General features: G+C 40.9%; 2 protein-coding genes across 2 annotated transcripts; one reads left to right on the top strand and one right to left on the bottom strand.

The window, feature by feature from the left end:
• On the bottom strand, window positions 1–4,886 carry apex2 (APEX nuclease (apurinic/apyrimidinic endonuclease) 2). The gene is made up of 6 exons (XM_015043844.1): window positions 4,688–4,886; window positions 4,507–4,590; window positions 4,178–4,358; window positions 3,475–3,618; window positions 2,354–2,423; window positions 1–1,183 (listed from the first exon to the last, which is right to left on the bottom strand). Exons 1-6 carry the CDS (start codon window positions 4,800–4,802, stop codon window positions 89–91), a joined length of 1,689 nt encoding a protein of 562 aa, XP_014899330.1. The 5' UTR covers window positions 4,803–4,886; the 3' UTR covers window positions 1–88.
• A 911-nt stretch (window positions 4,887–5,797) lies between these two features.
• On the top strand, window positions 5,798–25,473 carry LOC106954378 (protein bicaudal D homolog 2). The gene is made up of 10 exons (XM_015043828.1): window positions 5,798–6,018; window positions 7,818–8,144; window positions 10,670–10,882; window positions 10,991–11,143; window positions 12,806–13,282; window positions 16,034–16,906; window positions 18,724–18,903; window positions 21,321–21,472; window positions 22,656–23,016; window positions 25,085–25,473. Exons 2-10 carry the CDS (start codon window positions 7,893–7,895, stop codon window positions 25,088–25,090), a joined length of 2,667 nt encoding a protein of 888 aa, XP_014899314.1. The 5' UTR covers window positions 5,798–6,018; window positions 7,818–7,892; the 3' UTR covers window positions 25,091–25,473.
• Window positions 25,474–25,793: the final 320 nt, after the last annotated feature.

Genomic DNA, 25,793 nt, shown 5'->3' with positions numbered 1-25,793 from the left:
TCAGACAAAATAAAAACCTATGAAAACAGTGAAATGAAGAGGCATGTGTGTGTGGTGGAGTTTTAAAAGTCGTGCCACAGAAACCACGTTACTTTCCTTTTTCTACCCACATGAAGAAGTTGCAGCGCGCCTCGGGGTTGGAAGCGTGTCCCTGGGGGCGTCCGCACACAAAGAACTGTTTGCCCATGTTTGGGCCGTCTTTTTTCACAGTGCGGAGCACACAGGGTTCCCTGTGCACCTTGCAGCAGGGGGCCGGAGGCGGGCCGTGAAGCACAGACTTCCAAAACACAGATGATGCCCCCTTCTTGACATCTGATTGCCCCTCAGTGAGCCGAGAGGCCGGCTGCTTGGCTTTCACCGCGCTGCCTGTTTCTCCTGCGGCGCTGCTGGTGCACAGCTGGGTCGGAGCGTCAACAACAAGCTCAGTGTGTTCAGTCGTGCCGCCCGTTCCTGAACGCAGCTCGCTGGTTGCGGATGCCTTTGGCTTGCTGTGCGATGAGATAAATTGGTCCAGACCAGGTGTGTTTTCACACGGTTTAACATCTGTGAGTTTGGGTTTGAAAAAAGAAAGGAGGTTACCCCGCGGCTTTGAGGAGGTATTTGTTGTCTTTGACTTTTTCCCCTTTGGGGCAGCAGATTCTGACGCTGATGATCGTTTTTTACTATCGCCACAAAACGGGTTCATGTTCTCCCTCTTTTCCTCCTCTTCCTGGGACCCAGGTAAAGCTTCCTTCGACTTTTGGTCCACCTTCACCAGGAAGCGAGAGAGTTTCTGCTGCTTGCCGGCAAACTCTGGCAGGTAGCGAGTGCAGAGGGGAGGAGGTTTGGAGCAGGGAAGAAGCGAACATTTCAGGTGCGCCCAAACGGGACAGTGATCGGAGCCCTCCACCTCCGGCATAATGTCTGCCCCCGAAAACTGCTCCTGGGCCAGCCGGTGGTCTGCAAATATATAATCAATACGCGTGCCGTAGTTAGTCTGTCGGGCTCCAGTGAGAGTGGACCAACAGGTGAAGGCGTTGGTACGAGTTGGGTGAAAGTAGCGGAAGATGTCTATAAATTTTCCCATTTGGACACAATTTGTTGTCTCTGATTCTTTAAGATGTTCCTCCTCTTTCTCTTCTTTGGCACTACTGTACAAAAAGCTATTCAGCCATTTCCTCCCAGGATTCTCAGCAAAATCCTCCTGAGAAATATAAGAAAAACATTTAGTTATTGAGCAAGAACAAGTAGAGTACTGTCGAAAAGAAGGTGCAACCTCTTTCTATTCCAGGAATTTATGATTCTGATCATTTAAATCTAACCTCAAGAACAGAACAAAGACCAAGTCAAAATGAAAAAGTGGTGTGTGTCGTTGCTGATTTCATAACACTTCAGAGGGGAAGTAGCAAAAAGGTCATCATATGATTCAATGACATGTTCCCACACCTATATGCTGCATATGCAGAAGTTGTGGCAGTTTGCTCATCTGTGGCATAAAAATGTGTTTGCACAATATACCAGAACCTTCAGAGCCACATAAAGACGGTTACAAAGTCAGCCTTCTGTCACCCGAAGAACATTTTCAGAATTAGAGGACTAATGTCTCAGCAAGATCTAGAGAAATTCATCCATGCATTTATCTTTAGTCGCATCGATTACTGCAACAGTGTCCTCACAGGTCTGCCTGAAAAATCAGACAGGTGATCCAAATCGCTGCTGCTCGCGTTCCGACTAAAACCAGGAAGACAGAGCTCATCATCCCAGTTCTAAAGTCTCTATGCTGGCTTCCTGTAGCTCAGAGAATAGACTTTAACATACTGCTGTTATTTTATTAATAACTGAACAGCTCAGCAGCAGAATACATTAAAGATCTGCTGTTGTTGTATCAACCTTCCAGACCTCTCAGAACTTTATATTTTTTGTTTCTATGATGTAAAGAACTTTTAACTGTCTTGTTACTGAAATGTGCTAACAAACAAATTTACTGATCGATTGATTGAATGTCAAAGCACGGATCTTCTCACACTTGATAGTCTGGTAAACTTGGTTTGACTGAGACCAAAATTGCAACATTTGTTACACTTTCATAAGGTGGGGTTTGCTTTTATAGTCCACTGTATCAAACGAACAGAACCTTATGAAAAACCTGTTCCCCTCCTCGCCTGTGGTGACGCTGCACCAAGAACTACTGAAGGAAACGACATGAAAACCTCCGTAGAAGACAAGAGCACAACTTCCTTCTTCATGAAATGTAAATAAAATGGAGTGGTGTGATTTTAAAGGCTGTAGGCTTTCTCTTGAGTCTTTGACAAATAATATTATAGTAGTTTAAAAATGTACTTCCATCACAGCAGTTTTTAAAGCTTCTACTTACCATATCACTTGGGTCACAGTGGTCTATCTGCTGATGAGAAGTATTCACATCTCCTAAAATGATGACATGGCTGGAGAACAGAAAATACAGTTTAGAAATTTGGTAGAAAGAAGCAGAGCAATAGCAGAGCTAAAATGTAAACATTTTGTCAGATTACAACCACAAAGTTCAAAGTATTTCATTAGGATTTTCTGTAACAGAGCAACAGGAAGTGGAAAATTAATTAAGTACAGCAGCAATGCTTCTGGAGGATTTCTCTACCAGTTTGCACAACTAAAAGCAGAACTTTTTGACTATTCACCTCAGATTAAATGGAGATTTTCTATGAATTTAGGTCTGGACTTTGGTTTTATAACTCATGAATGTTTGAAAAATAATGATGCTTCCACCACCATGCTTCACTGTGGGTATGGCATTTTCAGGGTGCCGTGTTGGTAATATATCACAAATAGCTTTTTAAATGTAGGTCAAAAAGTTAAATTATGGTAAAATCTGGCCACATCTCCTCTCATGATTCTCCTCTGCATGGCTAGTGAAAGCTGCAAATGGGAATTATTATGCAACTAGGTCAATGAAAGTCCATGATGACGCAATCTGCTGGGTTTGCCTAGTTTCCTTAGAAGATTTTTAAGCAATTTTGAATGATAAACAGAGCTTGATTTATTGCTTGACAACTAGGATCAACTGGAATGTATGTGTGATTGAACTGAAATTATTTTTTTTTTTTTTTGGTAAAGTGCTTTAAAACGTAATTTGTTGTGAATTGGCGCTATATAATTAAGCTGAATTGAATCGAATTGTAGATTTCTTTCTTGCCACTTTTCCATCAAGTTAAGATCTTTAGTTTTACATGACCGTTTTCAAATTCTCCCACCGTGGATCTCTGCAGTGTTTATTTACACTGAAAACAATGTAAATAAAAATATAAATGGTTATGGTTGTAACATGACAAAATGTACAAAATGTAGAAACAAGACTATTTCTATCAATAACTGCAGCCAATTATTTATGGACAAACATTTAGATTAATAATATCAAAAGAAATGCAGTTTGTGTTGTAGTTGAAACGTTTGTGTTAAAAGCAGGAAACACCTGTGCCAGACTCTTCATTCTACACTCACCTCCCGCCTTTTAATAACGCTTCTGCCCGACACTGAAGCAGCTTGTAGAACTGCAGCTTGAACTGCTTTCGCTCCGGCTTGTCTGGGTCAGCGCGTGGGCAGTAGACATTTATTACAGTAACAGTCTGCTCTGTGTCCTGACACCTGCGGATGGGAAACAAAAAAATCTAGCAAACACTGCGAAAATCAGATGGGTTGTTTTTAGAAGAATAAAGATTGGGATGTGGTTAATATTAATTAATAACCAAAACATCTGAATGCAGAAACCAAATTCAGTCCCTATTCTAACAAATACATTTTTTATCCATCCATCCATTTTCTGTACACCCTTGACCCTAGTGGGGTCGGGACGGGTGCTGGTGCCCGTCTCCAAACGTTTTGGGCAAGAGGCCGGTTCACCCTGGACAGGTCACCAGTCTGTCGCAGAGCAACACAGAGACAGACAGGACACACAACCATGCACACACACACACACTCACACCTAGGGAGAATTTAGAGAGACTAATCAACCTGACAGTCATGTTTTTGGACTGTGGGAGGAAGCCGGAGTACCCGGAGAGAACCCACAGGGAGAACATACAAACTCCATGCAGAAAGATCCCGGGCCGGGATTCAAACCCACGACCTTCTTGCTGCGAGGCAACAGTGCTACCAACTGCACCACTGTGCAGAATTGTATTTATTTTTTATATTTTAATCTTACATTATTTTGTGCTGCGTGATGACGGCTCGCCCCTCATTGTCCAAAAGCTGCAGCTCCTCACTTGAAAAGTCACGGTGGTCACCATAGCATCCAACCGCTCCTTCATGGTTGGTGAGCAGACCTGTGAGTCCCTCCTCAGCAGCAGAAGGAGTGGCATTATCCCTGCAGTAAGTCGCAACACCTGTGAACACCAGGCATGGGAAAAAGGTGTTGACATAAGGTCATGAACTTCCTTGTTCTGCAGGACCTATCTTTAAATAAACAGCAAATCTTTATCATAGTTTGTGTGATTTTTATGGCTGGGAATGTAGAATAGATGCGTTGTAAACCTGAATAACCGCTGCGTCCTCGACTGTAGCTGAAATACGAGTTGTAGCCGTCAACAATAGCCGTCCGTTCATCCAGCAGGTCTCCTAAAAAGCATAAATGGGTTTAACCTTTTATTGTTTTTCATAACAGCGCTCTGATTGGAGCACAATGGGCTGTAGCTTCTCTGTTTTTAACACTTACTTGTGACTTTTGTCTCCTGGACACAAATTATATCTGCGTCCAGGCTATCAAGAGCCTTTTTTATTCCGCTTTTAAACGTCCTAATGCCGTTAATATTCCATGTGACGAGCTTCATGGTTTCAGACTTAAACTAGAGAGCGGCAAAAACCCACTGTGAAAAGCCGGAAGTAAACCGGATGTTGGGGCCGACGCAAGCGGAAGTCTACTTTTGCTTTTTTATTTTTTTATTATCATATTATTAAAACGTAATTATTATTGATTTCAAGGTGCTTCTGTTTAATATTTATGAATTATACATGATATATTTTTGGATAGAGACGGTAATAAGCACGACGCCGAGGTTGACGTTAGATTCTTAGCTTTAGCTGTAGAGTCAGTAAACGGCTATTTAATTTATTTAAAGAACATGCAAACTTCAATCTGCTCTGGATCAAAATCTAAGTTACTCATAATGGTCAGAGCTCGGCTGAATAATTTCATAGCACTCAAGGGATCTTTAAAGTTGAGATTGGTATTTGGAAAACGATTATTTTTTTAAGACACAAAAAAGTATTATTTCAATCCTTCTTGACATAGATGAGTTACAAAAAATCAGTGTGTGCTTAAAAGAAACTGACAAGCCTTTTAGAATATTGTAGTCTAAGCCTAAACAGTCTAACTCTAAGATTAACTCAAATAATTTGATGGTTAAATCAAAAAAGAAGAGAAAACATTACAATTTCAATGTTTTGTCATTGTAGAATAACATATTAGAGCTTTGAACGATGACACACCTGATCACACTAAGTAATTTCATAAAAAGACTACACAAGAACTGAATTGTCTAAAATATTTAATATTTTTAAAAAGAGATAAATATGAAACATTGTGAAAAATATTTTAAAGACTAAAATAAGAAATATGAGTTAAGTTAATTAGTTAACGAAGTCAACAGAAAAATCAAACCACTCCTAAAAGTAACTATACAAATAAACGTGCACTTTGTGTACATTAAACATTAAAAGGTCAAGTGCGTTTACTCAATTTCGGAACCGATCACAGATACAAACACCCCATAGCGCTGTGGTTTAATCTGCAGTACCATGGTGGTACATAAGAGGGCGCCCCTGTGCCTTCACGTTTTCAGCGCGCGTTTGACACTCGACCCCTCCGCGAAACGAGGGAAGCAGGTGGGTTGGGAGGAAGGGGAGCGGCTGTTCGCTAAACCAAACCTGGTACCGCCGCTAACTAACGTGATCAGGAGACCGCTGTTGCTGAGCGCTCCTCTGGAAGGAGCAAGGTGGCGGATTTGTGGCGGCAAGCGAGCTCCATCGTTGAAATAAAACAGCGAGGTGAGTACGTAGTTTGGCTGCTGATGGCTGACTGTCCGGGCTAATTAGCTCGTCTGATAGGATTCTAGAGAGAGAGAGCGAGAGAGAGATCTCTGTTTACTTTGGTTAGTCATCTGCTTTGAAAACGTATCAGATTTAGATGCTTGATCTCCTAACTCTTCTAGTAAGTCTACATTATGGCTTCATTTGCTGTGTACATCACATTAAGCTAAGCTACCGATGCTAGCAGTCTGGTCAGTGTCCTGTTTCTCTGTACCGGTGTCGTGTTCGGTTCTGCGTCCCTGTCAGGCGATCTCTTATCATTTATATAACAGGTTAGTCTAAGAAAATACGTAATATACGATTGAATTCTTGTACTTGATGCTAAGAGAGTCTGCTTCGTGAGCTGGTAGCGTCAGATGCTTTCAGGATGACTAACTAACTACATCATCTGGGCGCTGGACAACAACCGGGGCAGCTGATGTATCCATCTTCGGTTAAAGGGTGTCGACGACTCCCCACGTCAAAGGAACATAAATCCACGTTGTTGTTTCTTTAAAAAAAATAGTATTTTGTTATGTAGCTGGCATCTGTAATTCTATAGTTTGGAAGCCAAAGTCTGGCAGATGCGAGAGGATTGAGCTCAGCCATCTCACTGCAATAATGGGATCCAGTTTCTGTCTGTCGCTGATGATCACAGGAGTCATTCATGCCGAGCTTTAAATAATTTGAACGAGTCTAATGTGTTGTCTCTGAACGCAAACCCTTCAGTTTTACATGAGAGCATAAGCAGAGTCAGCACTGAAACATGAGATGCACATGAAATGCGTACAGTTTGGTAATTTCAGACTTTAGCCTCACCAAGCAGAGGTTCAAGTTAAAACAATTTCTAACTCAACTATTAACAATGTTAATGTTTGCTATTCTAGTAAAGTTGAGTAAGCTATACATAAAAACCTAATGAAATTATTTGCAAATTACAAATTACATAACTTGTGACTTGCAGGTAATAAAATGTAGCTTATTTGGTACTAATTTTGAAGTTTAAAATTTGTTTTTAATAACTGTCTGTCACAATAATACATTTTGCTGGATGTGAAATTATCCCAGAAATTATGTTAAATGATAATATTGTTGTTTTGAGACAATTTTCAAATAACATAATGGTAATGTCGTAATAATGCAAGTACACCCTCTCAAAGATCGACAAACTTTGAATTTCTAGCAAACATTTAACACTAGAACTGGAGGAAATTGTATACATCTGAAATAAATAAACAAAACAACAAATGAAATGGATACTGAAACACAATTTTACCCCAAAACGGGAAAACGTTGAGACCAATGCACCAGACTGGAGCCTTTCGTCTTTGATAGAAAGTGAGAGAAACAATCAGTCATGCAAATGGAAATTATCAAGTGTGTTTTAATTTATCATGTGGTTGATTTATTCCTGCTTACTATGAGTTTATAGTGGAGAAAACTCCTTGAAACCCAACTAATGAACTGTAAAACCATGGCGCAACTAATGTTACCTTTTATGATGTGTACCACCAGATATGCAGGCATTTTTTATTGTAATTTATTTTGATTTACCTGACCAGACAACACGTTTCTACTCAAACTCAGTCCTTTTTAAATCAACTTTGTCTCAACGAGGACTGCAGCGTTCGCATATGATTTCTTCTTTGCATGGCAGAGCTCTAACCTACATTTGCGGATAGCTTGGCGGGCTGTTTACAGACAATTTGCGAAAGCCCGTCTAGCGTTGTTGGCAGCAGAATCATCCAAAGTGTCAATGCTGTGCCTCTCGTTTGCAGGGCGGTGGTTATGAGGGTGGAGGAGTGAGGTAGTGGCAGCGGATCGTCGGCAGATAAGCGCGAGGCCGGGTAAAGATGTTGGAGACGGATGCCGACCCGGCGGGTGGCGAGGTCGAGGAGGACGTGGAAGCAGACATGGGCGGCAGAGACTTGAAGGCCGAGGTGATGCGGCTCACGCTGGAGCTCCAAGAGGCGACGGAGGAAAAGCTGCAGGCCGCTCGGTACGGGCTGGTGGTGTTGGAAGAGAGCGCCGCCCTCAAGATGAAACACACGCAGCTGGAAGAGGAATACGAATCCCTAAAGCTGGAGCTGCAGCAGCTCAGAGAGGTAAGACGAATGTGTTCGCCGTCAGTGTTTTAAATGATACAGTCTTCAACAAACTCTTAACTAAAACGGTGAATTTTTTGCAATGATGACATAATCATTTGATCCAGCATGTGTGATAGATTTACAGCGATGTGCTTCCATGACCTTTTAATCCCAGACTCAAAAGTCTGTAATCCTCCATTTATAAATATTGTTGTGTGATATAACTATAACTTAAGCCAACTGGATAGCTTAATTCTACAATGTTGGCAGAAATGCAAATAACATAACGGTGCTATCTCACTGCTTCTACTGATAATTTGAATTTTCACAGCTGAGGAGCGGTTCGCAGCGTTTCTCAGCCGTTTAAAAATTCATCTTTTTCCTCTTTATATTTGCAGCTGTATGAGGCATATATTTAAATTTGTATTAATTACATTTTAATAATTATTCCACTAAAATAAAAGCTTGGCTTCGTTTGTGGCCTAAAAGGAAATTAAATTTTATCATGTAGTGTTTGAGGCATCACGAGGATCGGATTATCAGGATGTCCACCTTTTGTTCAGAAACACATTGTACAGCTTTCTGGGTTTAATCAGATGCAAACAGTAAACTCTGTGTCTCCCTGTGAGCTCTGACTTCCCCAGGAGGAATCCTGAACTCTAGTGGCATTCCTGTTGGTTGTTTTTCCGACTGGAAACTCAGAAAATCTTGCTTCGTAGAGCGAACAGAACAGACCATTAGTGTTTTGCTCCTACTAAAAATGGCTTCCTCTGGATTTTACTCTGGTTTTGATGTGATTTGTTGACAAGTTGGCATATTCCCATCAATATGAATAGTAGGGGGGAACAAATACTTAATTTCTTTGGGCAAAAACTAAGTTTCATTAAATTAACCTAGCTGAAAATCCAATTTTACTTTATGTGCAAAAGAAAACAGGCAGTGGTTGTTAGAAAATGTCCACTACCCGTCGTACATAACACACTGGGGGTGCGGCCAACAGAATCCCAGACAACTGGGTGTGGGAGTTAAGTTTCATCTGGACTTCAGTACCATTGATTTAAAAGGGCCAATCCCAACTATTTGAACAGCCATTCCTAATGCATTTTAGTAATGTGTATATTTTAGACCCTTGAGTTCAGAAATAATCTGAAGCACTAGGATGTGAGGGAGATCAACATACTGTAAGCTATATGAAGAGGAAACCTCATCATGTTGTTGTTTATATTGTTATAAATTAATTTTATTAAAGTGAAGAAATTTAAGAGTCAAGCTTTTGCTGAAAGGCTTTCAAGACTGTCATAGGGCTGAAACGATTAATCGTGATGAATTGATTTTCTTTTATATAATCGTCAACTGATATAGTAATCATTTAATTAACTGGATTTTATACAGAGCCTAAAACAGGCCATTTGCTAAATGAATATTATACCCAGAGTAGTAAATGGGCCAAAACTGCAAAAAATAAATAAATAAAAAATTCAGGAAAACTTGCTAAGCCTGGTGGTTGGGCGCAAGGGCAGCCTGTTGTATTTTTGAGTTAAAAATGTTTAAAGTTAACAAGAAATTTGAAAATATCACTTGATAATTATGTATTATTAGAAGATTAATACCTGAACATCAACTGTAAAGTCTTTAAAAATGCAAACATTTTAAAAACACCTAAATAAATAAGCAATGCTTAGCCTGGTGGGGGCACAAGTAAAGCCTGGTGGCCCGCCAGGCTTATAATGCACTGGTGGAAACCCTGACATGCATACATTTTGCATTCAAGATAAACAAAAACAAACCTTTGTCTGCAGATATCTTATACCTAAAAGTTCTCAAATGTCAGATTTTTCTTCACCTGGTTCAAATTCTGCATAAAGAAAAATCTCCTGTTAACCTCCTTTCACTATCCTTTTATTAATTGGTTGATCCAAAAACTAATCAGATTATTGAATTAACAATTGTAGGAGAATTTTTACAATTTATTTTTATGTGATTAATCGTCAGGATAATCGATTAATCGATAATTTGAATAATCATTAGTTGAAGCCCTACTTGGTAATAAATGTTGCAGAGAAGCACAAAGGTATTTTTCAGGCTCCATGTTAGGAGAAGCTCTTTCTGAAGGGTCACAGGCTTACAGAATTTTAATTCTTTCATAATCGGCTTCAACACAATTTCTTGGATATTCAAGATTTAAGGAGAGCAGTGTGAGCTAGTGCCTCCAATTAGCATTATTATGTAACAACAAAGCGCTTTTCAGTGAAACACTTTTCAGCGTTTATTTCATCAGTAGCCATCAGTGTTCTGCTTCCTGATTATGGAAAGCTGCATTATGCAGCTATAAGCCAAGCATTAGGCTTTTACTGTGTTTCTGGAACAATATAGTTAGGAACATGACGATTAAAGTCTGCATTTATTCCTATCCTTTTTATGAATCTAGGATAACTTTGAGTTGTCGTTGATTCATCCATCAACTCAGTGACTTTTTCCACACAGATGCTTGTGAGATACTTCACGTTTTCCCTCCATTTTTCACTTCTATTGTTTGTGTAAAGGCTTTTGCAGATTCTGTGAGCAGCCAGAAGCGTGCAGCTGCTGATGGAGAGTGTCGGGAAGAGAGCCTGCTGCAGGAGACGGCCTCCAAAGAGGCTGCCATGGCAACCCGGATGGAGGAAGTTCAGGCTGAGCTCAAACAGACGCGTCTTGCTCTGGGCAACGCCCATGCCGAGCTCGACAGGCTGGGGGGGCTCTCCAACCAGCTGAAGAAGGTACGCTGTGTATCCACCAATCAGTCCTGTTGGGGCCTCTTGTATTCAGTTAATTAATCAATTTGTCAACTTTCCAGTCTGAATTGAAAGTTTTGCTGTGTTCTGTAGGAATGCGAATGTCTGGAAGCGGAGAAGAACCACTTGAGGGATGAAATGAAGGAATATAAAGTACGCGAGCTGCGTCAGCTGCAGGACAACGGCGAGCTGGAGGAGGAAAATATCTCCTTACAGAAACAAGTGTCTGTGCTAAAGGAAAACCAGGTCAGTTGTCATTTGGCCATTCCCCCCCCCCATTGCCTGTTGAGTTTGTGTTAATTGTGTGTATGTAACAGGATTTTATTCTAACAATACAATACATGTGAAATTTGTCAAAATTTGTTTGTTTGTCCTTTGAATTCATTTTGTTTAGTCAAGAAGTTGTTTCACATTTATTGGTGTTTTAAGTTCTGTTATGTTGCTCTTGGCAGTTGGTGGTTGCCGTAGCGACCAGTAACTGCCGGCTCCTCCCCCTTTTTTTCCCCTGTTGCCGTTGGTAACCGTGGGGCAGAAGCTGCTGGACTGATGCCATCTGCTCAGAGTGTGCATTTCGTTGGGGCTAAACTGATTAATCACAATTATTCAATCATTTAAATAATTGTCAGCTAATTTATTTATTAATTAATTGTTAACTGCAGTACACCAACTCAAAACAGGCCATTTGCTGAAAGAACAACACACAGAAAAAATATATACATACATTTTGCATTTAAGTAAAAAAAAAAACACAACGTTTTGTAAATATGTTCTATATAATGTTCTATGTAATGTTCCATCTAGAACATATTTACCTGATTAAAGTTCTGTAAACAAGAAAATCTCCTTTTAAGCACCTTTTGTTATCCAATTATTAGTTGGTTGCTCCAAAAATAAGTCAATTAATCTACAAGTTATCAAGCATACACTAAAGGAATGCCATGTTATTGTATTATTGGCAATAAAATGCTTACTTTCTTACTTAAAAAGCAATTTATTTTATTTGTATATTTTAATGTATTTTTAATATTGTATCAAAAAGGCTTAAGTGGTTAAATGAGAAGCCTGTGGAATATGACAAATTTTTAATCCGATTGTCTGAATAATCGATTACTGAAACAATCGTTTGCTGCTGAACAGTTAGCTGCTAGGTCAGAGCCAGCTACAGCTCTGTCCTACAACAGCTCAGCAAGATTGCAGATAACATGTAAAATGTGTTTGGCGTTTATTTATACAGGTAAAGATGTGGGTTTGCTTTAAATAGCCTGATGATGTGTTTACACAACCTTACAGGATTTCCACCTGGTAGAGTTCGGTTTATCTGTCCTTGCTCCCTTAGTTCTGTTTTAAATAAACTGGATGAACCAGCCACTGCACACGTCTAAGTGTTGCTACAATAAGATATGTCTTCTCATAAGTTTCATCTTAGCCACACATTTTGCCAACAAGGAAGGAGCTCTCTAAGCAGTCTGCCAAAAGCTGTAAATTCCAGCGGCGGGGAACATTTCCCTGGCATTTAAAAGATCTGGAAAACAGACACGGAGTTTGAGAAAATGCTTAAATTTCCAGATTGTATTCCTAAATCTAATTGTCTGAAGTTCTACCTGTCCATTTGTCTGTTCGTCCGCCCAGTTAGACATAAATTAATTCATTTATTTGTCTCTTTTTCCACTTGCTTGCCAAACGCGTATTAGTTTGTCCATTTTTCCATTTCTGCATCCTTAAATCTTGTTTACATGTTGTTTACCGTCCGTACATAAGTCTGTTTACCTTTGTGTCTGTCTGTCGGAGCCTGAAAAGAGTGAAGTTTGTAATGTTTTTTAAGGTAATAGTAAGAAGAAATATGATAATTTATGGTTGGGTGAAATTGTATCTCTATTTAAAGAAAATGCATTCATTCTCTGCTTTTAGGTGGAGTTTGAATCAATAAAGCTTGAGCTATCCCAGAAGAACGAAGAGCAAGATGAGCTGCGAGCGCAGCTGGAAGAAGCCGCGAGGCTCAGGGAGATCGCGGAGCGGCAGCTGGATGAGGCCCTGGAAGCCCTGAAGGAGGAGCGGGAGCAGAAGAACAGTCTGCGGCGGGAGCTCTCCGCCCTGACCCTCAACCCGTTCGACTCCGTGGGGAACCTGGAGCTGCATTTGGACCAGCTGGACGACAGCCAGGAGGAGGGCCGCAGCGGGGAGGGCGACACTCAGGAAGAGAACCAGGACAGCAGTCACACCAACGGGTCTGCGTCTGCGCCCAGCTCCAAAAGCAACGGCCTACGGTACTCCACGCCGCGCAACAGTGACGTTTTCCTGCGCGCTCCAGCCTCAGGCCTGGTGTCTGACCTGCTGAGTGAGCTGCACTTTTCAGACAGTCAGAAACTAAAACAGCAGCTGCTACAGGTATGCAACAGAACTAGCCTTACTACTCATACAAATATTACCTTAATGATATAACTTTCCTACTGAGTTTCCGAGGTGGAGTATTGTGTAGAATCCACTTTTTTGAGCTTTATGTCATGCTATATTGTCATTTCCTCATCAAAAAAGTTCATTCATGTTTGAGGAATCCTTAAATCTTTAAGCCCGGTAGCCAGTCATTCATCCAGCGACTTGTCGTGTTTTTGAGTTAAAAAGTGTTTAAAGTTGACAGAAAATTTGAAAATATCACTTGATAATTATGTTTTATTAAAAGACTGGAAGATAAACACCAACTATAACGTCTTAAAAAAACCAAACAAACATTTTAAAAAGACTTAAATAAATAAGCAATGCTTAGCCTGGTGGGGGTACAAGTAAATCCTGGTGGCCCGCCAGGCTTATAATACACTGGGGGAAACCCTGGGTGCCTGAACGGTTGCTCTCACAAAGTTATTTCCACTGAGTTCCTTCTTGGAGCTTCCAGCCCACAGAAAACCCCCCACTGTGCCTTCCCCACTCAGCTCCTGCAGACTAGCAGCAGCATTAGTTAGTAAACACCTGGTGGAACTAGGGGTGGGCGTTTCTTGTATCGTTTATCTTGCTTCATGATAAATTTCCTATTATAATAATTTACCTCTTTATGTCCCTGGTGTCCTAAATAAGCGTATTTGGGACATTCAAATGTTTTTTCAAGAGCAGAATTTGTGTTTGTGGGGCTATAATTGCTGTGACACACAGTTAAAGCCATAGAGTTACCTAAAAAAAGAAACAATTCATATTTCTTATTGTCACTGAGCTCCAAAGAACAGTTGTAAACGGCATCATGGAGGAGCATTGTTGTGGCGACGTGCCGAAGGTGGAGTGTTGGAAAGAGCAGGAGCTTCTTAAAGAGACAGGGGCCCAATTTTAGCACAATAAATTGCATTAAATTACTTGTAAGTCATATCTGGTTTATGCAGAATTTTTACACTAGCTTAAAATAATAGATACTTGATTGAGCGATAAAATGGCACTATGCCTGAAAGTACAAAATACAGCGCATTTAAAGAAAAATGCTAAATTAGGATTTGGTTGAGTAATGTTTCTGTTGTTGGTTTTTCTTTTTATCTTTTTAAAATGTAGTTTTTGCTCAGATTATCTTTGCCTGAAATTAAAATGCGTTTCATCTAAAATATTTGCATGACAATAAAAAAAAGGAAATCTGTAAGGGGATCCAATATTTTTCACACTATCATACTCTAGGACAGAGCATGTTACTTTGACATAAAATCACACCTGTTCATTCATCTTAAATGAGTAATTGTGTCTAAATATTAGCCTGCTCTTGTTGTTTCTAGCAAACCAAATCACTAATCTCATATATCTGTAGATTTTAGATGAAACTCCTCTTTGTCTGCTCAGGTTCAGTTTAATACTAACATCCATTATTGTTCCAAGTGAGGAAATTTCAGCACCATTTGTTCTGTGTGACTAAGCTGTTAGCTGGCACTTCCTGTTGGAAACCACATCCGCTCCGTATTGCTGCAGGATAAGCATTGTTGCGCAACAACTGCTTCACTGGGAAATTTTAGTCCACTCCTAGTTATTGTCAACGCAGCTTCCTTCTAAGAGAATGTGTCTCGAATAATTAAGAACATATCGAGTTGTCCCTTCTCTTTGTTTAGAGGAAATACATTATGTATGATGCACTTAAGTTGGGGGGTTGGGTTTAAAAGCTCCTGTCTAGCAGATGTTTGGTCTCTGGATCTGCATGTGGTTACATTAAAAATGCATCAAGAGGAAGAGGGAGGGGAAGTCTGAGAAATCGTCTTTTCATTCTCGTAAAATAAATACAGTCAGTTCGAATTATCTGAATGAAAACTAGGAATGGTTAGAGGTTTCTTTTTTTTTTTTTTACTGATAACGTTAGCTTAGATCTTCTTTCAGTGTTGTAGTTTAGCCGCCATCCAGCAGAGGGCGCCGCTGGTTATCCTGAAGCGGAGCCGTAGATATAGAAACAAAGATGGCGGATCCATAGCATAGCGGGAAATAGAAACGGTCCAAACTGAGTCCGGTGTGGGATATAAAATGCACTTTATGCGGTTCTTTTAAGTTTAACAGCACTCATTCAGCAGAACGCGTTAGCTTCTCATTAAACAATTATTGATGTGCTACGAAGCCGAGGATATGTTGACAGAAAAGCGGAGGGAGAGGGAATTTGTAACGTGACGGAAGAAAACATGGCGCCAGTAAGCGTGGATTAGTTAATGCATTTTATGGAGCGAAGTTTTAACATCCCTTCAAAGGCACCAGAGACGGTACTAATATATGAATAGCTCTGTTAATGGGGGATTAAGTGCTTCAATTATTTTATTCTTTTCATCTTTTAATTTAATTTTCTATTCAGCAACCTGAGAGGTTTCTGCTTTGTTTCATTTTAAAAATAAGTCTAAGTTTAGTAATGTAAGAGCCACAATCTTCTGTTTATTCAGTCAGTATTTAATAGAGGTGACACAAAATAATGGTAAAATTTATTTTTTTAATTCAGTACAATATGAAAATTTTAATAAAAATATATGAAAATATGAAAATATGAAAATAGCCCTTTGATATGGAAAGACGCCTCTCCTCTATTGATTACTTGATCAATGAGATAAATCAACTTTAAAATGACTCATTAATTGATTACTTGCTTTCCTAATTTACATATTTTTTAAATTTTTTTTTTTTGTGTACGTGTGTGTGTATTTTCAGGCAGAAAGGGAGAAATCCAGCCTGGGTAGCAAAGTGGAGGAACTGCAGATGCAGCTGATGATGTCCAAACAGGCTCTAAGTCAGCAGGAGGACAAGGTTGGCGCTCTCACTCAGCAGCTGGAAGCAGCGCAAAGTCGTCCGCATCCAAACCCGGAGGCAGAGGAGAGGCAGAAGGTGGAAACTGGAGAGGATGGCAGTGAAGGCTTCGACTACGAGGTGGACACTAAGAGCAAAGAGGTGCTGGAAGCACGAATGCGCGCGGCCAGCGAAGAGCTCCTGAAGCTGAGAGACGAACTCTCTCAGGCGGGTGCGCGGTACAACACCCTCGAGCAGAGATACAAGCAGGAGAAGGAGCGATGGCGGGGCGAGGCCCAGGAGCTGGCCGACAAGATCCGGCAGTGCATCAAGTCCAGCAAGCAGGATCAGGAGCGCATCGGCGAGCTGGAGAAGGAGATCGGAGCCACGCGGAAAGTGGCGACCGACTCTGAAGGGCATCTGAGCGTCGCTCAGGAGGAGCTGTTGGCTTTCTCCGAGGAGCTGTCCAACCTCTACCACCACATCTGTGTGTGCAACAACATTACACCCAAACGGGTCACTCTGGACTACTACCGGGACAACGCTAGGGGTGGTGGCGGAGGAGGAGTGCGAAGGTCACACCACATCTTCGCCCAACACAACGCTCAGAAGAAGCCTCGGGCAAACGACATGTTCATCTCCAAAGCTGCGGCGCTGCAGTTCATGGGCGAGGTGGACAGCGCGGGATCCAGCGCAGACTCGCTGACCTGTCCCGGATCCCCCACTCTGGATTTCAGGGACCCGTCCAATGTGTCCAACCTGGTTGCTGTCATCCGTTGCCAGATCAAGCACCTCAGGGTAAGAGGGCGGTGTCTGAGACACATTTCAGCAACAAGGCAGTTCAAAGTTCTTTACATCATAAAAACATCAGCCATCAATTATGAAACAAGTAATATGCATATTAAAATCATTAAGTAGATGTACATAAAATGTATTGATCCAGTTACTATGATTCAAAGCCAGCTCTAAACTGGTTGATTTAGAGGAACTCAGTGTTTCAGCTGTTTTGCAGATTTCTTGATTTGTGGCGCAAAGAAGCTGAATGCTGCTTCTCCATGTTTGGCTCTGGGGATTCAGAGCAGAACCAGAAGACCTGAGAGGTCTGGAAGGTTGCTATGACAACAGCAGATCTTTACTGTATTTTGGTGCTGAGCCATTCAGTGATTTATAAACTAATAATAGCATTTAAAAGTCTATTCTCTGAGCTACAGGGAGCCAGCGGAAGGACTTTAAAGCTGGTATGATGCGCTCTATGCCTGATTTTAGTCAGAATGCCAGCAGTGGCGTTCTGGATCAGCTGCAGCTTGAGGACTGATTTTTCAAGCAGACCTGTGAGGTCACTGCTGCAGAATCAATGCGACTAAAGATAAACGCATAGATGAGTTTCTCTAGATCTTTCTGAGACATTAGACCTTTAATCCTGGAAATGTTCTTCAGGTGATAGAAGGCTGACTTTGTAACCGTCTTTATTTGGCTCTGAAGGTTCGGATATGATCTCTAGTTAATTACTGTAATAGCTGAAGCTTTGCATTAACTCTAGATCGTTCTTCTTTAGGTCCACAGATAATAACTTCAGTTTTTCTGGTCATCTGGTGATAGTTATGTCACATCCACACATTGATTTGTCCTAATCATCTTTTTGGTGCTTGTATGAGTTCGTAGTCACCTGGTGACATTGTAATGTAGCATGTAGATGGTAAATACGAGGAGTCCCAGGACTGAACCTTGTGGCAGCACCAGCTCACCTCTTACAAACAGGAATAAATAATTTCCAAATCTTATTTTCAGGCTGCTACTAAAAGCCAGGCTGATATTCAGAGTGAAAGCTTTTCCCCTGTACAGTTTTCCTTGAACCTGACGTTGTGTTCAGACAGCAAATGTTCTTGAGTGCCTCTCAAATCCAGCAGCGGTTCAGAGCTGTGGCGACACGTGCCTGTGTGTTGGTCTGAATGGATCGGATTATCAGGGGTCAAAGTTAAGGGTTGTGGCCTGAGGAAAACACAATCCTTTGAGCAAACATTATTTGAAACACTGGAAAGCTTACATTTGTTCTTTCTCTGAAGCGAAAAATTAATTCTACAACTGAGGGAGGGCATTTATCGTGTCATGTTAGCTTTGTCGAGATAAGTTCAAATTAATGTTTAAACTGTCCATATTGTCAGGATTGTTAGTTTTACCATTTTCTCCACAGTTTGTTCAATGAGAATATCAATAAAATTGAAAATATGATTAGAATAATTTACTGTGGGCAGTTAAGTGATATAAATTAATTTTTTTATGTGACTGGTGGCCTAAAGAAGTGCATTACAGATGGGTATGTTTCTAAAGAGTAGCATTTGGTTAAGGACAGTCGCAGACATACAGTTACCTAAATAAGTAATGAATAGTTTTTGCTGCCACATTTATCTTTATCACTATAACACTACAAAGTATCATGATGAAACTTAAAGTCCATATCGCCCAACTCTATGCTAGGAATTTGAAAGTTGTTGCTGAATATATTGTAAATAATAAAGTGGTTTGTTGTTTTAAACTGTTGCAGACGTGTAAGAAATTTAGCAAAGCAGAAAAACATCCATTAAATCACTTTTCTCTGTCCCTGCGTGTCCACTCAGGTGGCTGTGGATCTCTGCCGTCAGAGGGGAGCGATGCCGTACTCTGGGCTCAGCAGCAGCGAGGAGTCGGAGCGGGACACCGAAAGCCTTTTGGAGGAAGTCCTGAAACTCAAATCCCTTCTCAGCACGAAGAGGGAGCAGATTGCAACCCTGCGGACTGTCCTGAAGGCAAACAAGCAGGTAAACGAAGCTGCAGCACTTTTCCTCGTCTTTTAGGTTGATTATTCCAGCAGCATTATCTGTCGATGTAGGTTAAACGTTTGTGCAGAAATGTGATGAACATGTTATGTGTAACCCATAGACCAGTGTTTCTCAAACTGTTTTCAGGCTGAGGACCACTTATCCCATTTAACAAACACTCACGGACCACCCAACTTTAAATTACCTCCTCAATAATGCAACATCTTAATATATAACACCTGAAATGAAAATGTTAGTCTCTTAACTCGTGGAGACTACTCCGAATGTGAAGGGTGGTGCAATAAAACCATGAACAAGTCATTTTGAGTAAAGTACAGATTCTGAAAGTGGATTCTAAAACGTTCTTTATTTCAAGTGTTGTGTGCACTAATGGCATTTTAGGACTATTTGTAATTTAGAAGCATAAGAAAAGAAAGAATAGACTTGAGTTGTGTTGACAAAAACAAACATTTTCTTTCAGCCAGCAGTTAACCGAGCATAAATATTGTTATTTTTAGGTGTTAAGATGCAGTTAGTCAGCGTGGGGCGCAGCGCTGCTCACCGCCTCGATGCTGTGCATCATAAAAGTGTTAAAAAACAAAAGTTCTGCAACTCATCCTGAGAAACTTTCCTCCATAATCTTCAGGCTTTCTTTTTAGTGACTCGGTCTTCAGTCATTTATCCATTATTATTTTTAAACGCAATCCTTTGGTAAGCTAACTGTAGCATCACACTTTGAGCTAACGTCACAGTTGTTACGCAGATACGTTTGAGAAAGACGTATCATAATCATAATATTATGCTTCCGGGAAGCATAATAAGCCATATCTCCCCACTTCACCATGTTGGATGCACTGAGTTGCTGCCATCTGATTGGCTAATGTTTATATCGTGATCTTCAGGTGTACCTAATAAAGGGGCCAGTGAGTTTCCCTTTTCCTGAATGATTTTTAGACTTTCCAGATCGTAAGCCTGCTTTCTCCTCCACTCGTTTATCTCATCTGACCTACTTCTGCCGTTTCTCTCATTCCTCCAAACAGTCTCCAGGTGACGTTTTTGATGTATTCCATGTGTATTTGCACGTCACACTGTTAAACTGATGATGCTGTTACTGGGACAGACTGGGCTCAGGACTCCGGTTCGTCTGTAATAAAATATTTATAATACTGCATTAGATTTGGTTTGGCTTTACTATCACTGGAGTGATGCAGATTCCTGCTTAGCTTAGCATCATCAAGGGCTGTACAGTCCTCATGTCCTGTTATCCTGGTACCAACAGAACGCCTAAATGTTCTGTTTGAAGAAGCGACCCGCTGCTTTTCCTGATGTCAATCAAACGGCGTTCATTTATTTTTAGTCTGAACTGCAGCAGTCAGTCGCTTAAGTTGGTTTGGTCGTTTATATTTTTCGTTATTTTTTATATTTGTTTGCTTCAGTTGGTAGCTGTTTTTTTCGCAGAGCTTCTACCAAATAACTCAAATAAAAAGCTTTTTCTGTGTTGATGCCCAGAACACACTGTTATAGAAATGCACCACTGCTTTGTTGGTAAAGTCTCAGAAAAGCAAATATTGTTGTTGCATTCTTTTTTTTTTTAAATCACTTTTTTTAAAATGTTTGAATGAAACCATTAAAAGCTTCTTACTTTAAGGTTCGTACAGCTGCTTTTCAATTCGGTATTTTCAACATTAGCAAAGTGCTTGTTTATTGTTAAAAGTCCTTGAAAGTGTTTGGTGACCAAACTGCACGGTAATAAATGTAATCGGTTTGATCAAAAACCTAAACTTTGAAAACATTAAAGTTAAAACCAGATATTTTTATACAGCCAATAAAGACATTTTTATTTTGTGACCGTGTGAAGTTAAATCAGACTAAACTTTTCTTGTTTTAAGTTGGTTAGAATGACCAAAATTATTTCTATTTGCTAAATGCCAGAAAAGTTGGGAGCATTTTTGGAAATTTTGTTGTAACTTTGAGTTTAAGCATTTAATTTGAGCAAGAAGGTAATTTACCATAAGGTGATTTGTTTCGATTGTATCAACATAATGAATATCTATTATTCTTAATAGCTCAGTGACTTATTGATCCCTATAATTGACATTGGTTATATTTTATAGGTTAAACAAAGTTATTAAAATTGGGGGATTTTTTTGTTTTGTTCTCGGGTCAGTCTGGTATTTGGGGTATGTGTGAGATACTTCAAAACATAAAATTTAGTTATAATTATGCTGTAGAGTACCATCACAAAATATTAACATTAATAAATAATATATATGTTGAATTGAGACGGTTTAGCTCATTTGTTTATAACTTTAAAGTTGGTGCTGGAAAAGTTTGAAAACTTGAATTTTACTGAGAAAGGTGCACAAACCTTGTTTAAATGTTTGATATTGAGGTGGTTTTTGTTTTTGTCGTTGCAGACGGCGGAGTTGGCCTTGTCTAATCTGAAAACCAAGTACGAGACGGAGAAGAGCATGGTGTCAGAGACCATGATGAAACTGAGGAATGAGCTCAAAGCCCTGAAGGAGGACGCTGCCACCTTCTCGTCTCTCAGAGTCATGTTTGCCAGCCGGTAAGGTTTTTATTTCTGTTATCTGAAACCTGAAAAAAATATTTGTACAAGTCTTTTCTAGGACTAAATGCTTTGTAAAAGCCCTCGTTAGTGGGTAATGAGCTTACCGTTCTTATTACACCCGTGCACGATCCACGGCTTCACGTGAAGATTATAAGCCACATGCTCAGCCTTGTGCGGGGAAACCGATTTGTCCGGTTCAGGCGGGTCATGTTGGGGAGGAAGAGGTCCGAACGTTTGCACGAAACGAGTAAAACTCAACAGAACCAAGATCACCAAACTCTCCCTCACTGAACTGCTCTGCTCGATTTGAAAGCAGTGATTATACCAATGCAATAAACTAGAAAAATGCCTAATTCTCAGATTTATTTATTTTTACTGATGTAGCAGGTGTTAAACGGCTCAGAGGTTCCTGGACGAGTATCAGCCTGTCTGGTCCGTTTGCAGACATTTATGAGCTGCTACTTGATTGTCCTTAAGAAGGATTCAAGAACAGACAGTAATCAAGGCCAGCTGAAGTCTGATCCAACAGATTACAGCTTTGGAAAAGGTTATGGTTCAAGTTTAAGTTAGTAGTGCCACCATGTGGAGGGATGCTGGAACTGCACGTGGACGACTCGCTCCACTCACCTTCATACTTCGTTTTGTTTTGTCTCTGGCTCTAAAACTCAACAAAATGCTGTTAAAGATGGTGATGAACATATGCAGCATCATAGGTTTTATAATTGTGGATTTATTAATTTAAATTCTCACCTCAGGTTTTGATCCTGAAGTGATCAAAACCTCTTTTTCTTTTTTTTCTTTTGTTTTGTCTGTGTCAAACAATCCAGTTAGAAATTTTTTTTTCACACAATTGCATTCTTCTGCAGAGCGAAGTCTCAGATTGGCTGTCGCTCTACGTTCGTCTGCAAAAGTTCAGATTTTCCATCTGCAGTATTTTCTGTTGGAAATGCTCCTCGACGCTCTAATCAGATTTAGTCTGAGCGCAGCAAAAGTTGTTTCAGTTCTCCAACATAATTAGCAACGTTTCAGATTCTAAAAGTCGTCTTATTTGCGGTGTTAGTTGGCGTTTGCCCTAACAGACTCACTCTGTCTCTAACCTGACTGTTTATATGTGCCTTTTGATGAGCTCCTGCCTGCCTGTTTGCGCATGCTGCATGTTGACCCTGTCCACGTCTTCCAGGTGCGATCAGTACGTCACCCAGCTGGACGAGATGCAGAGGCAGCTTGCCGCTGCAGAGGACGAGAAGAAGACTCTTAACTCCCTCCTGCGCATGGCCATCCAGCAGAAACTGGCCCTCACTCAGCGCCTGGAGGACCTGGAGGCTCCTCAGGCCCCCCGCAGCCTGAACAGCAGCCCCCGGCGCTCCCGGGCCAAAGAGCTGGCCGCCAAGTCGGGCCGGGCCTCCCGCAGCCCCCGCAGCAGCCCCGGCAGGCCCCAGCTGAGGAGCAGTCCGCGGGCCAGCCCCGTCCTCGGCAGCAGCGTCCCCGCCTCGGCCACCCACCACTTGCGAGCTCTAACCCGAAGTCTCCACACAAGCCCTGTAAGAACCTCCTCTTCTCTTTCTTCCGACAACAGCTTTCACACAAGCAGCCGGTCCCACGGTGGCCGGGGTCTCCCAAGAGATGCCACCTTCATTAGAAGTCGTAGTATCAGTGATGTTTTTAATACGGAGGTGAGTCATAGACGTTCTCTGCCTCGTAAAGACTCCACCAGTTCTTTGAGCAGTGACTTAACAGTCAGTACGAGTGATAGACGAAGGGCTGCGTCCGGCCGGAGAGCTTCGGTCCCTGTGCGCCAGGACACTTTCATCAAAACTCACATTGCTTCTTCCTCTTCCAGCAGGCACAAGTCTGCTTCCTCTTCACACGCCGATGATCTAACCTCTTCTAAAGCTTCGCGTGTGTATCCTAACACAGCTAAAGCATGGGGCGAAAGCCGGCAAAACCCTGACCCAAAAACACGCCTGGACGCCTCTGTGAGGAAGAAGCAGAGCAGGTCTAAATCCGTGCAAGGAGCAGCTGCTAGCAGCTACTCGTTGCCGTCAGAGTCGGTTCATTCACAGCCAAACTCCAGATACTCAGCGGCCCAAACAGTGGCGGCTCTGTCTGCTCACAACCCGCCTGGTAAGCCCAGGATGAGCGGAGTCTGCAGAGAGTCTAGAGGCAGATCCTCCACCGCCGTAAATAGAAGCACAGAGGAATCACACAGTGCTGTCAACAGGAACTGTGGTAATAAAAGTCAGGCTGCATCTTCCAGGGCCCGGAGCTCTCATTCTAAAGGCTCTCGCAAGAAAAACTAGCAGCTTATGATTAGAAAGTATTATAAATATGAGATGTTGAATAAGCTGCTTTGTATGCATTCTGGTTTTTTTAACCTTTGTGTGTTTTGCCAAGAGATTTGTAGGTTTAATTGGTTTATTGCTGATTGTTGCATGGCTTGTAGTGACTCGTAAAAGTTTTCATACCACTTGAACTTTTCCACATTTTGTCAAATTACAACCACTAACCTCTATGTGTTTTATTGGGACTCTATTCTTAACTCATTTCTACAAATTTAGGCTTTATGCATCAAAAGGCTGAAATTTTTGTCTGTTATTTGCAAAATATATCAAGGAACTACAGTTTTCACCCCACAAAATGACCAATACTTCGACATATTTTACAGAGAGGCTTTTTTATTTTTCAGGGTGATTTGCAATATTAGTTTTGCTTCATGTATTGCAATTTCCTGCTATTCTTCTGTAACATTTCTACGTGACTCGCAGTGAACTGCAGATCTTTATGGATGGAGTTGCAAGAAGAAATTCATGGCTTTCCCCAAATTTAAATCCTGTTGAGAATTAAGAGTATTTCTTTCTACTGGCACCAACATCCTGTTTACAATCAATGCAGATTCGTATAAAAATTAGCTGTAGCAACTTAAATTTGTTGCTAGTCTTTCAAAGCGACAATTTCCATTTATAAACTCAGTTCACACTGTTTAAGACACTTCAGACTTTGATTCTCAAGAAACGTTGCAAATGGGTTGTGGATTTTTAGATTAAAGAGTAACATTCATTTAAAATAAAAACTGTAAATATTGGTTATTTGTTAGCTTCATCAACTTATTCCATTTCAAAAGGTATAGAACTTTTTAACAACTTTTTGTGCCAAATTGGCTGCGACATTTTTCTTTTTACTTCCACAGACTTCTGTATCTCGTCTCAATCAGCTCTGTACACCGGTGTGCCGGTGGAGGCTCCTTCTTCTACTGGACTGAACATGTTGTCTGAGCGCTGCTGCCCCCTAGTGACTGGAGGCTTTATTGTTCAAGCATGAATACAAATGCAAGACCATTTTTTTTAGGTTTCTATATGTAGAGCTGGAATGAAAGTGATCAATTTCTATCTTTATGCTTCAGTTTTAGTTGTTTTTCACATAAAGTCTTAATAAAAATACATTAAAGTTTGTGGTTGTAACCAAACGTGGAAGTTGTAAGAATGATTTTGCGAGTAACTGTAAGATATCTGCTTGTCATTATCATTCATTCTCATATTATCAGTTCTTTTCTTTCTGATTAAGTTGAACTTAATGTTTTTGTTTTGTCTCTGTCTCCCCCTGTTTCCGTAGCGCTGAAACACTCCCACCATCACTCTAAAACCCCTCTGCTCCATAAGGACCAGTCTTCATCTTGTGACTTCCCCTCCACTCGGCTAATTCCTCCATCCTCCCTGCTTGACCTGAGACATCCTGTCCATCCCAGATATGACGCAGCATTAATCCCTCTCCTCCATGGAGTGAAAAAAAATCTGAAAAGATAAAAAAAGACAGAAAATCTTCCATCCCAGCCTCTTGGTGTGGAGAAACCTGCATGCATCCCGGAGGAGGATGAAGAGCCTAACCTGCAGCTCATTTTTCTCTCTCCTCTGATTGTGTCTGTTTTGTCTTTTTCAACGCAGTATATTGTGGTGAACCATCGACAGTATTTATTCCATAAACAGAACCTTTCTTGTACAGTATTTGCTATCCTCTGTCTCAGATTCAAGGCTGTGATCTGTTCTCTGGAGGCGTTGACGTCCTCACACCCTCTTGCCTTCAACCTGGCAACCTTGTCCGGCCTGTTTGGGGTTCTTTAGCATCGGAAAGCCTTTAGCTCCAGGGTTTCCTCCAGAAAACTTGCTAAGCCCGTTGGTTTGGTGCTACGGCAGTCATTCATCCAGCAGCACGTCGTGTTTTTGAGTGAAAAATGTGTTAAAGTTGACAGGAAATTTGAAAATATCACTTGATAATTATGTGCTATTGAGAGATTGGAAGATTAATACCTGAACACCAACTATAA

Source organism: Poecilia latipinna, unplaced genomic scaffold, assembly GCF_001443285.1.
Source record: "Poecilia latipinna isolate Pla-1442-1.1 unplaced genomic scaffold, P_latipinna-1.0 Scaffold36, whole genome shotgun sequence".
Lineage (NCBI taxonomy): Eukaryota > Metazoa > Chordata > Actinopteri > Cyprinodontiformes > Poeciliidae > Poecilia > Poecilia latipinna.
Note: the sequence above shows the minus strand (reverse complement) of the source record. Positions and strands in the feature narration are given on the sequence as shown.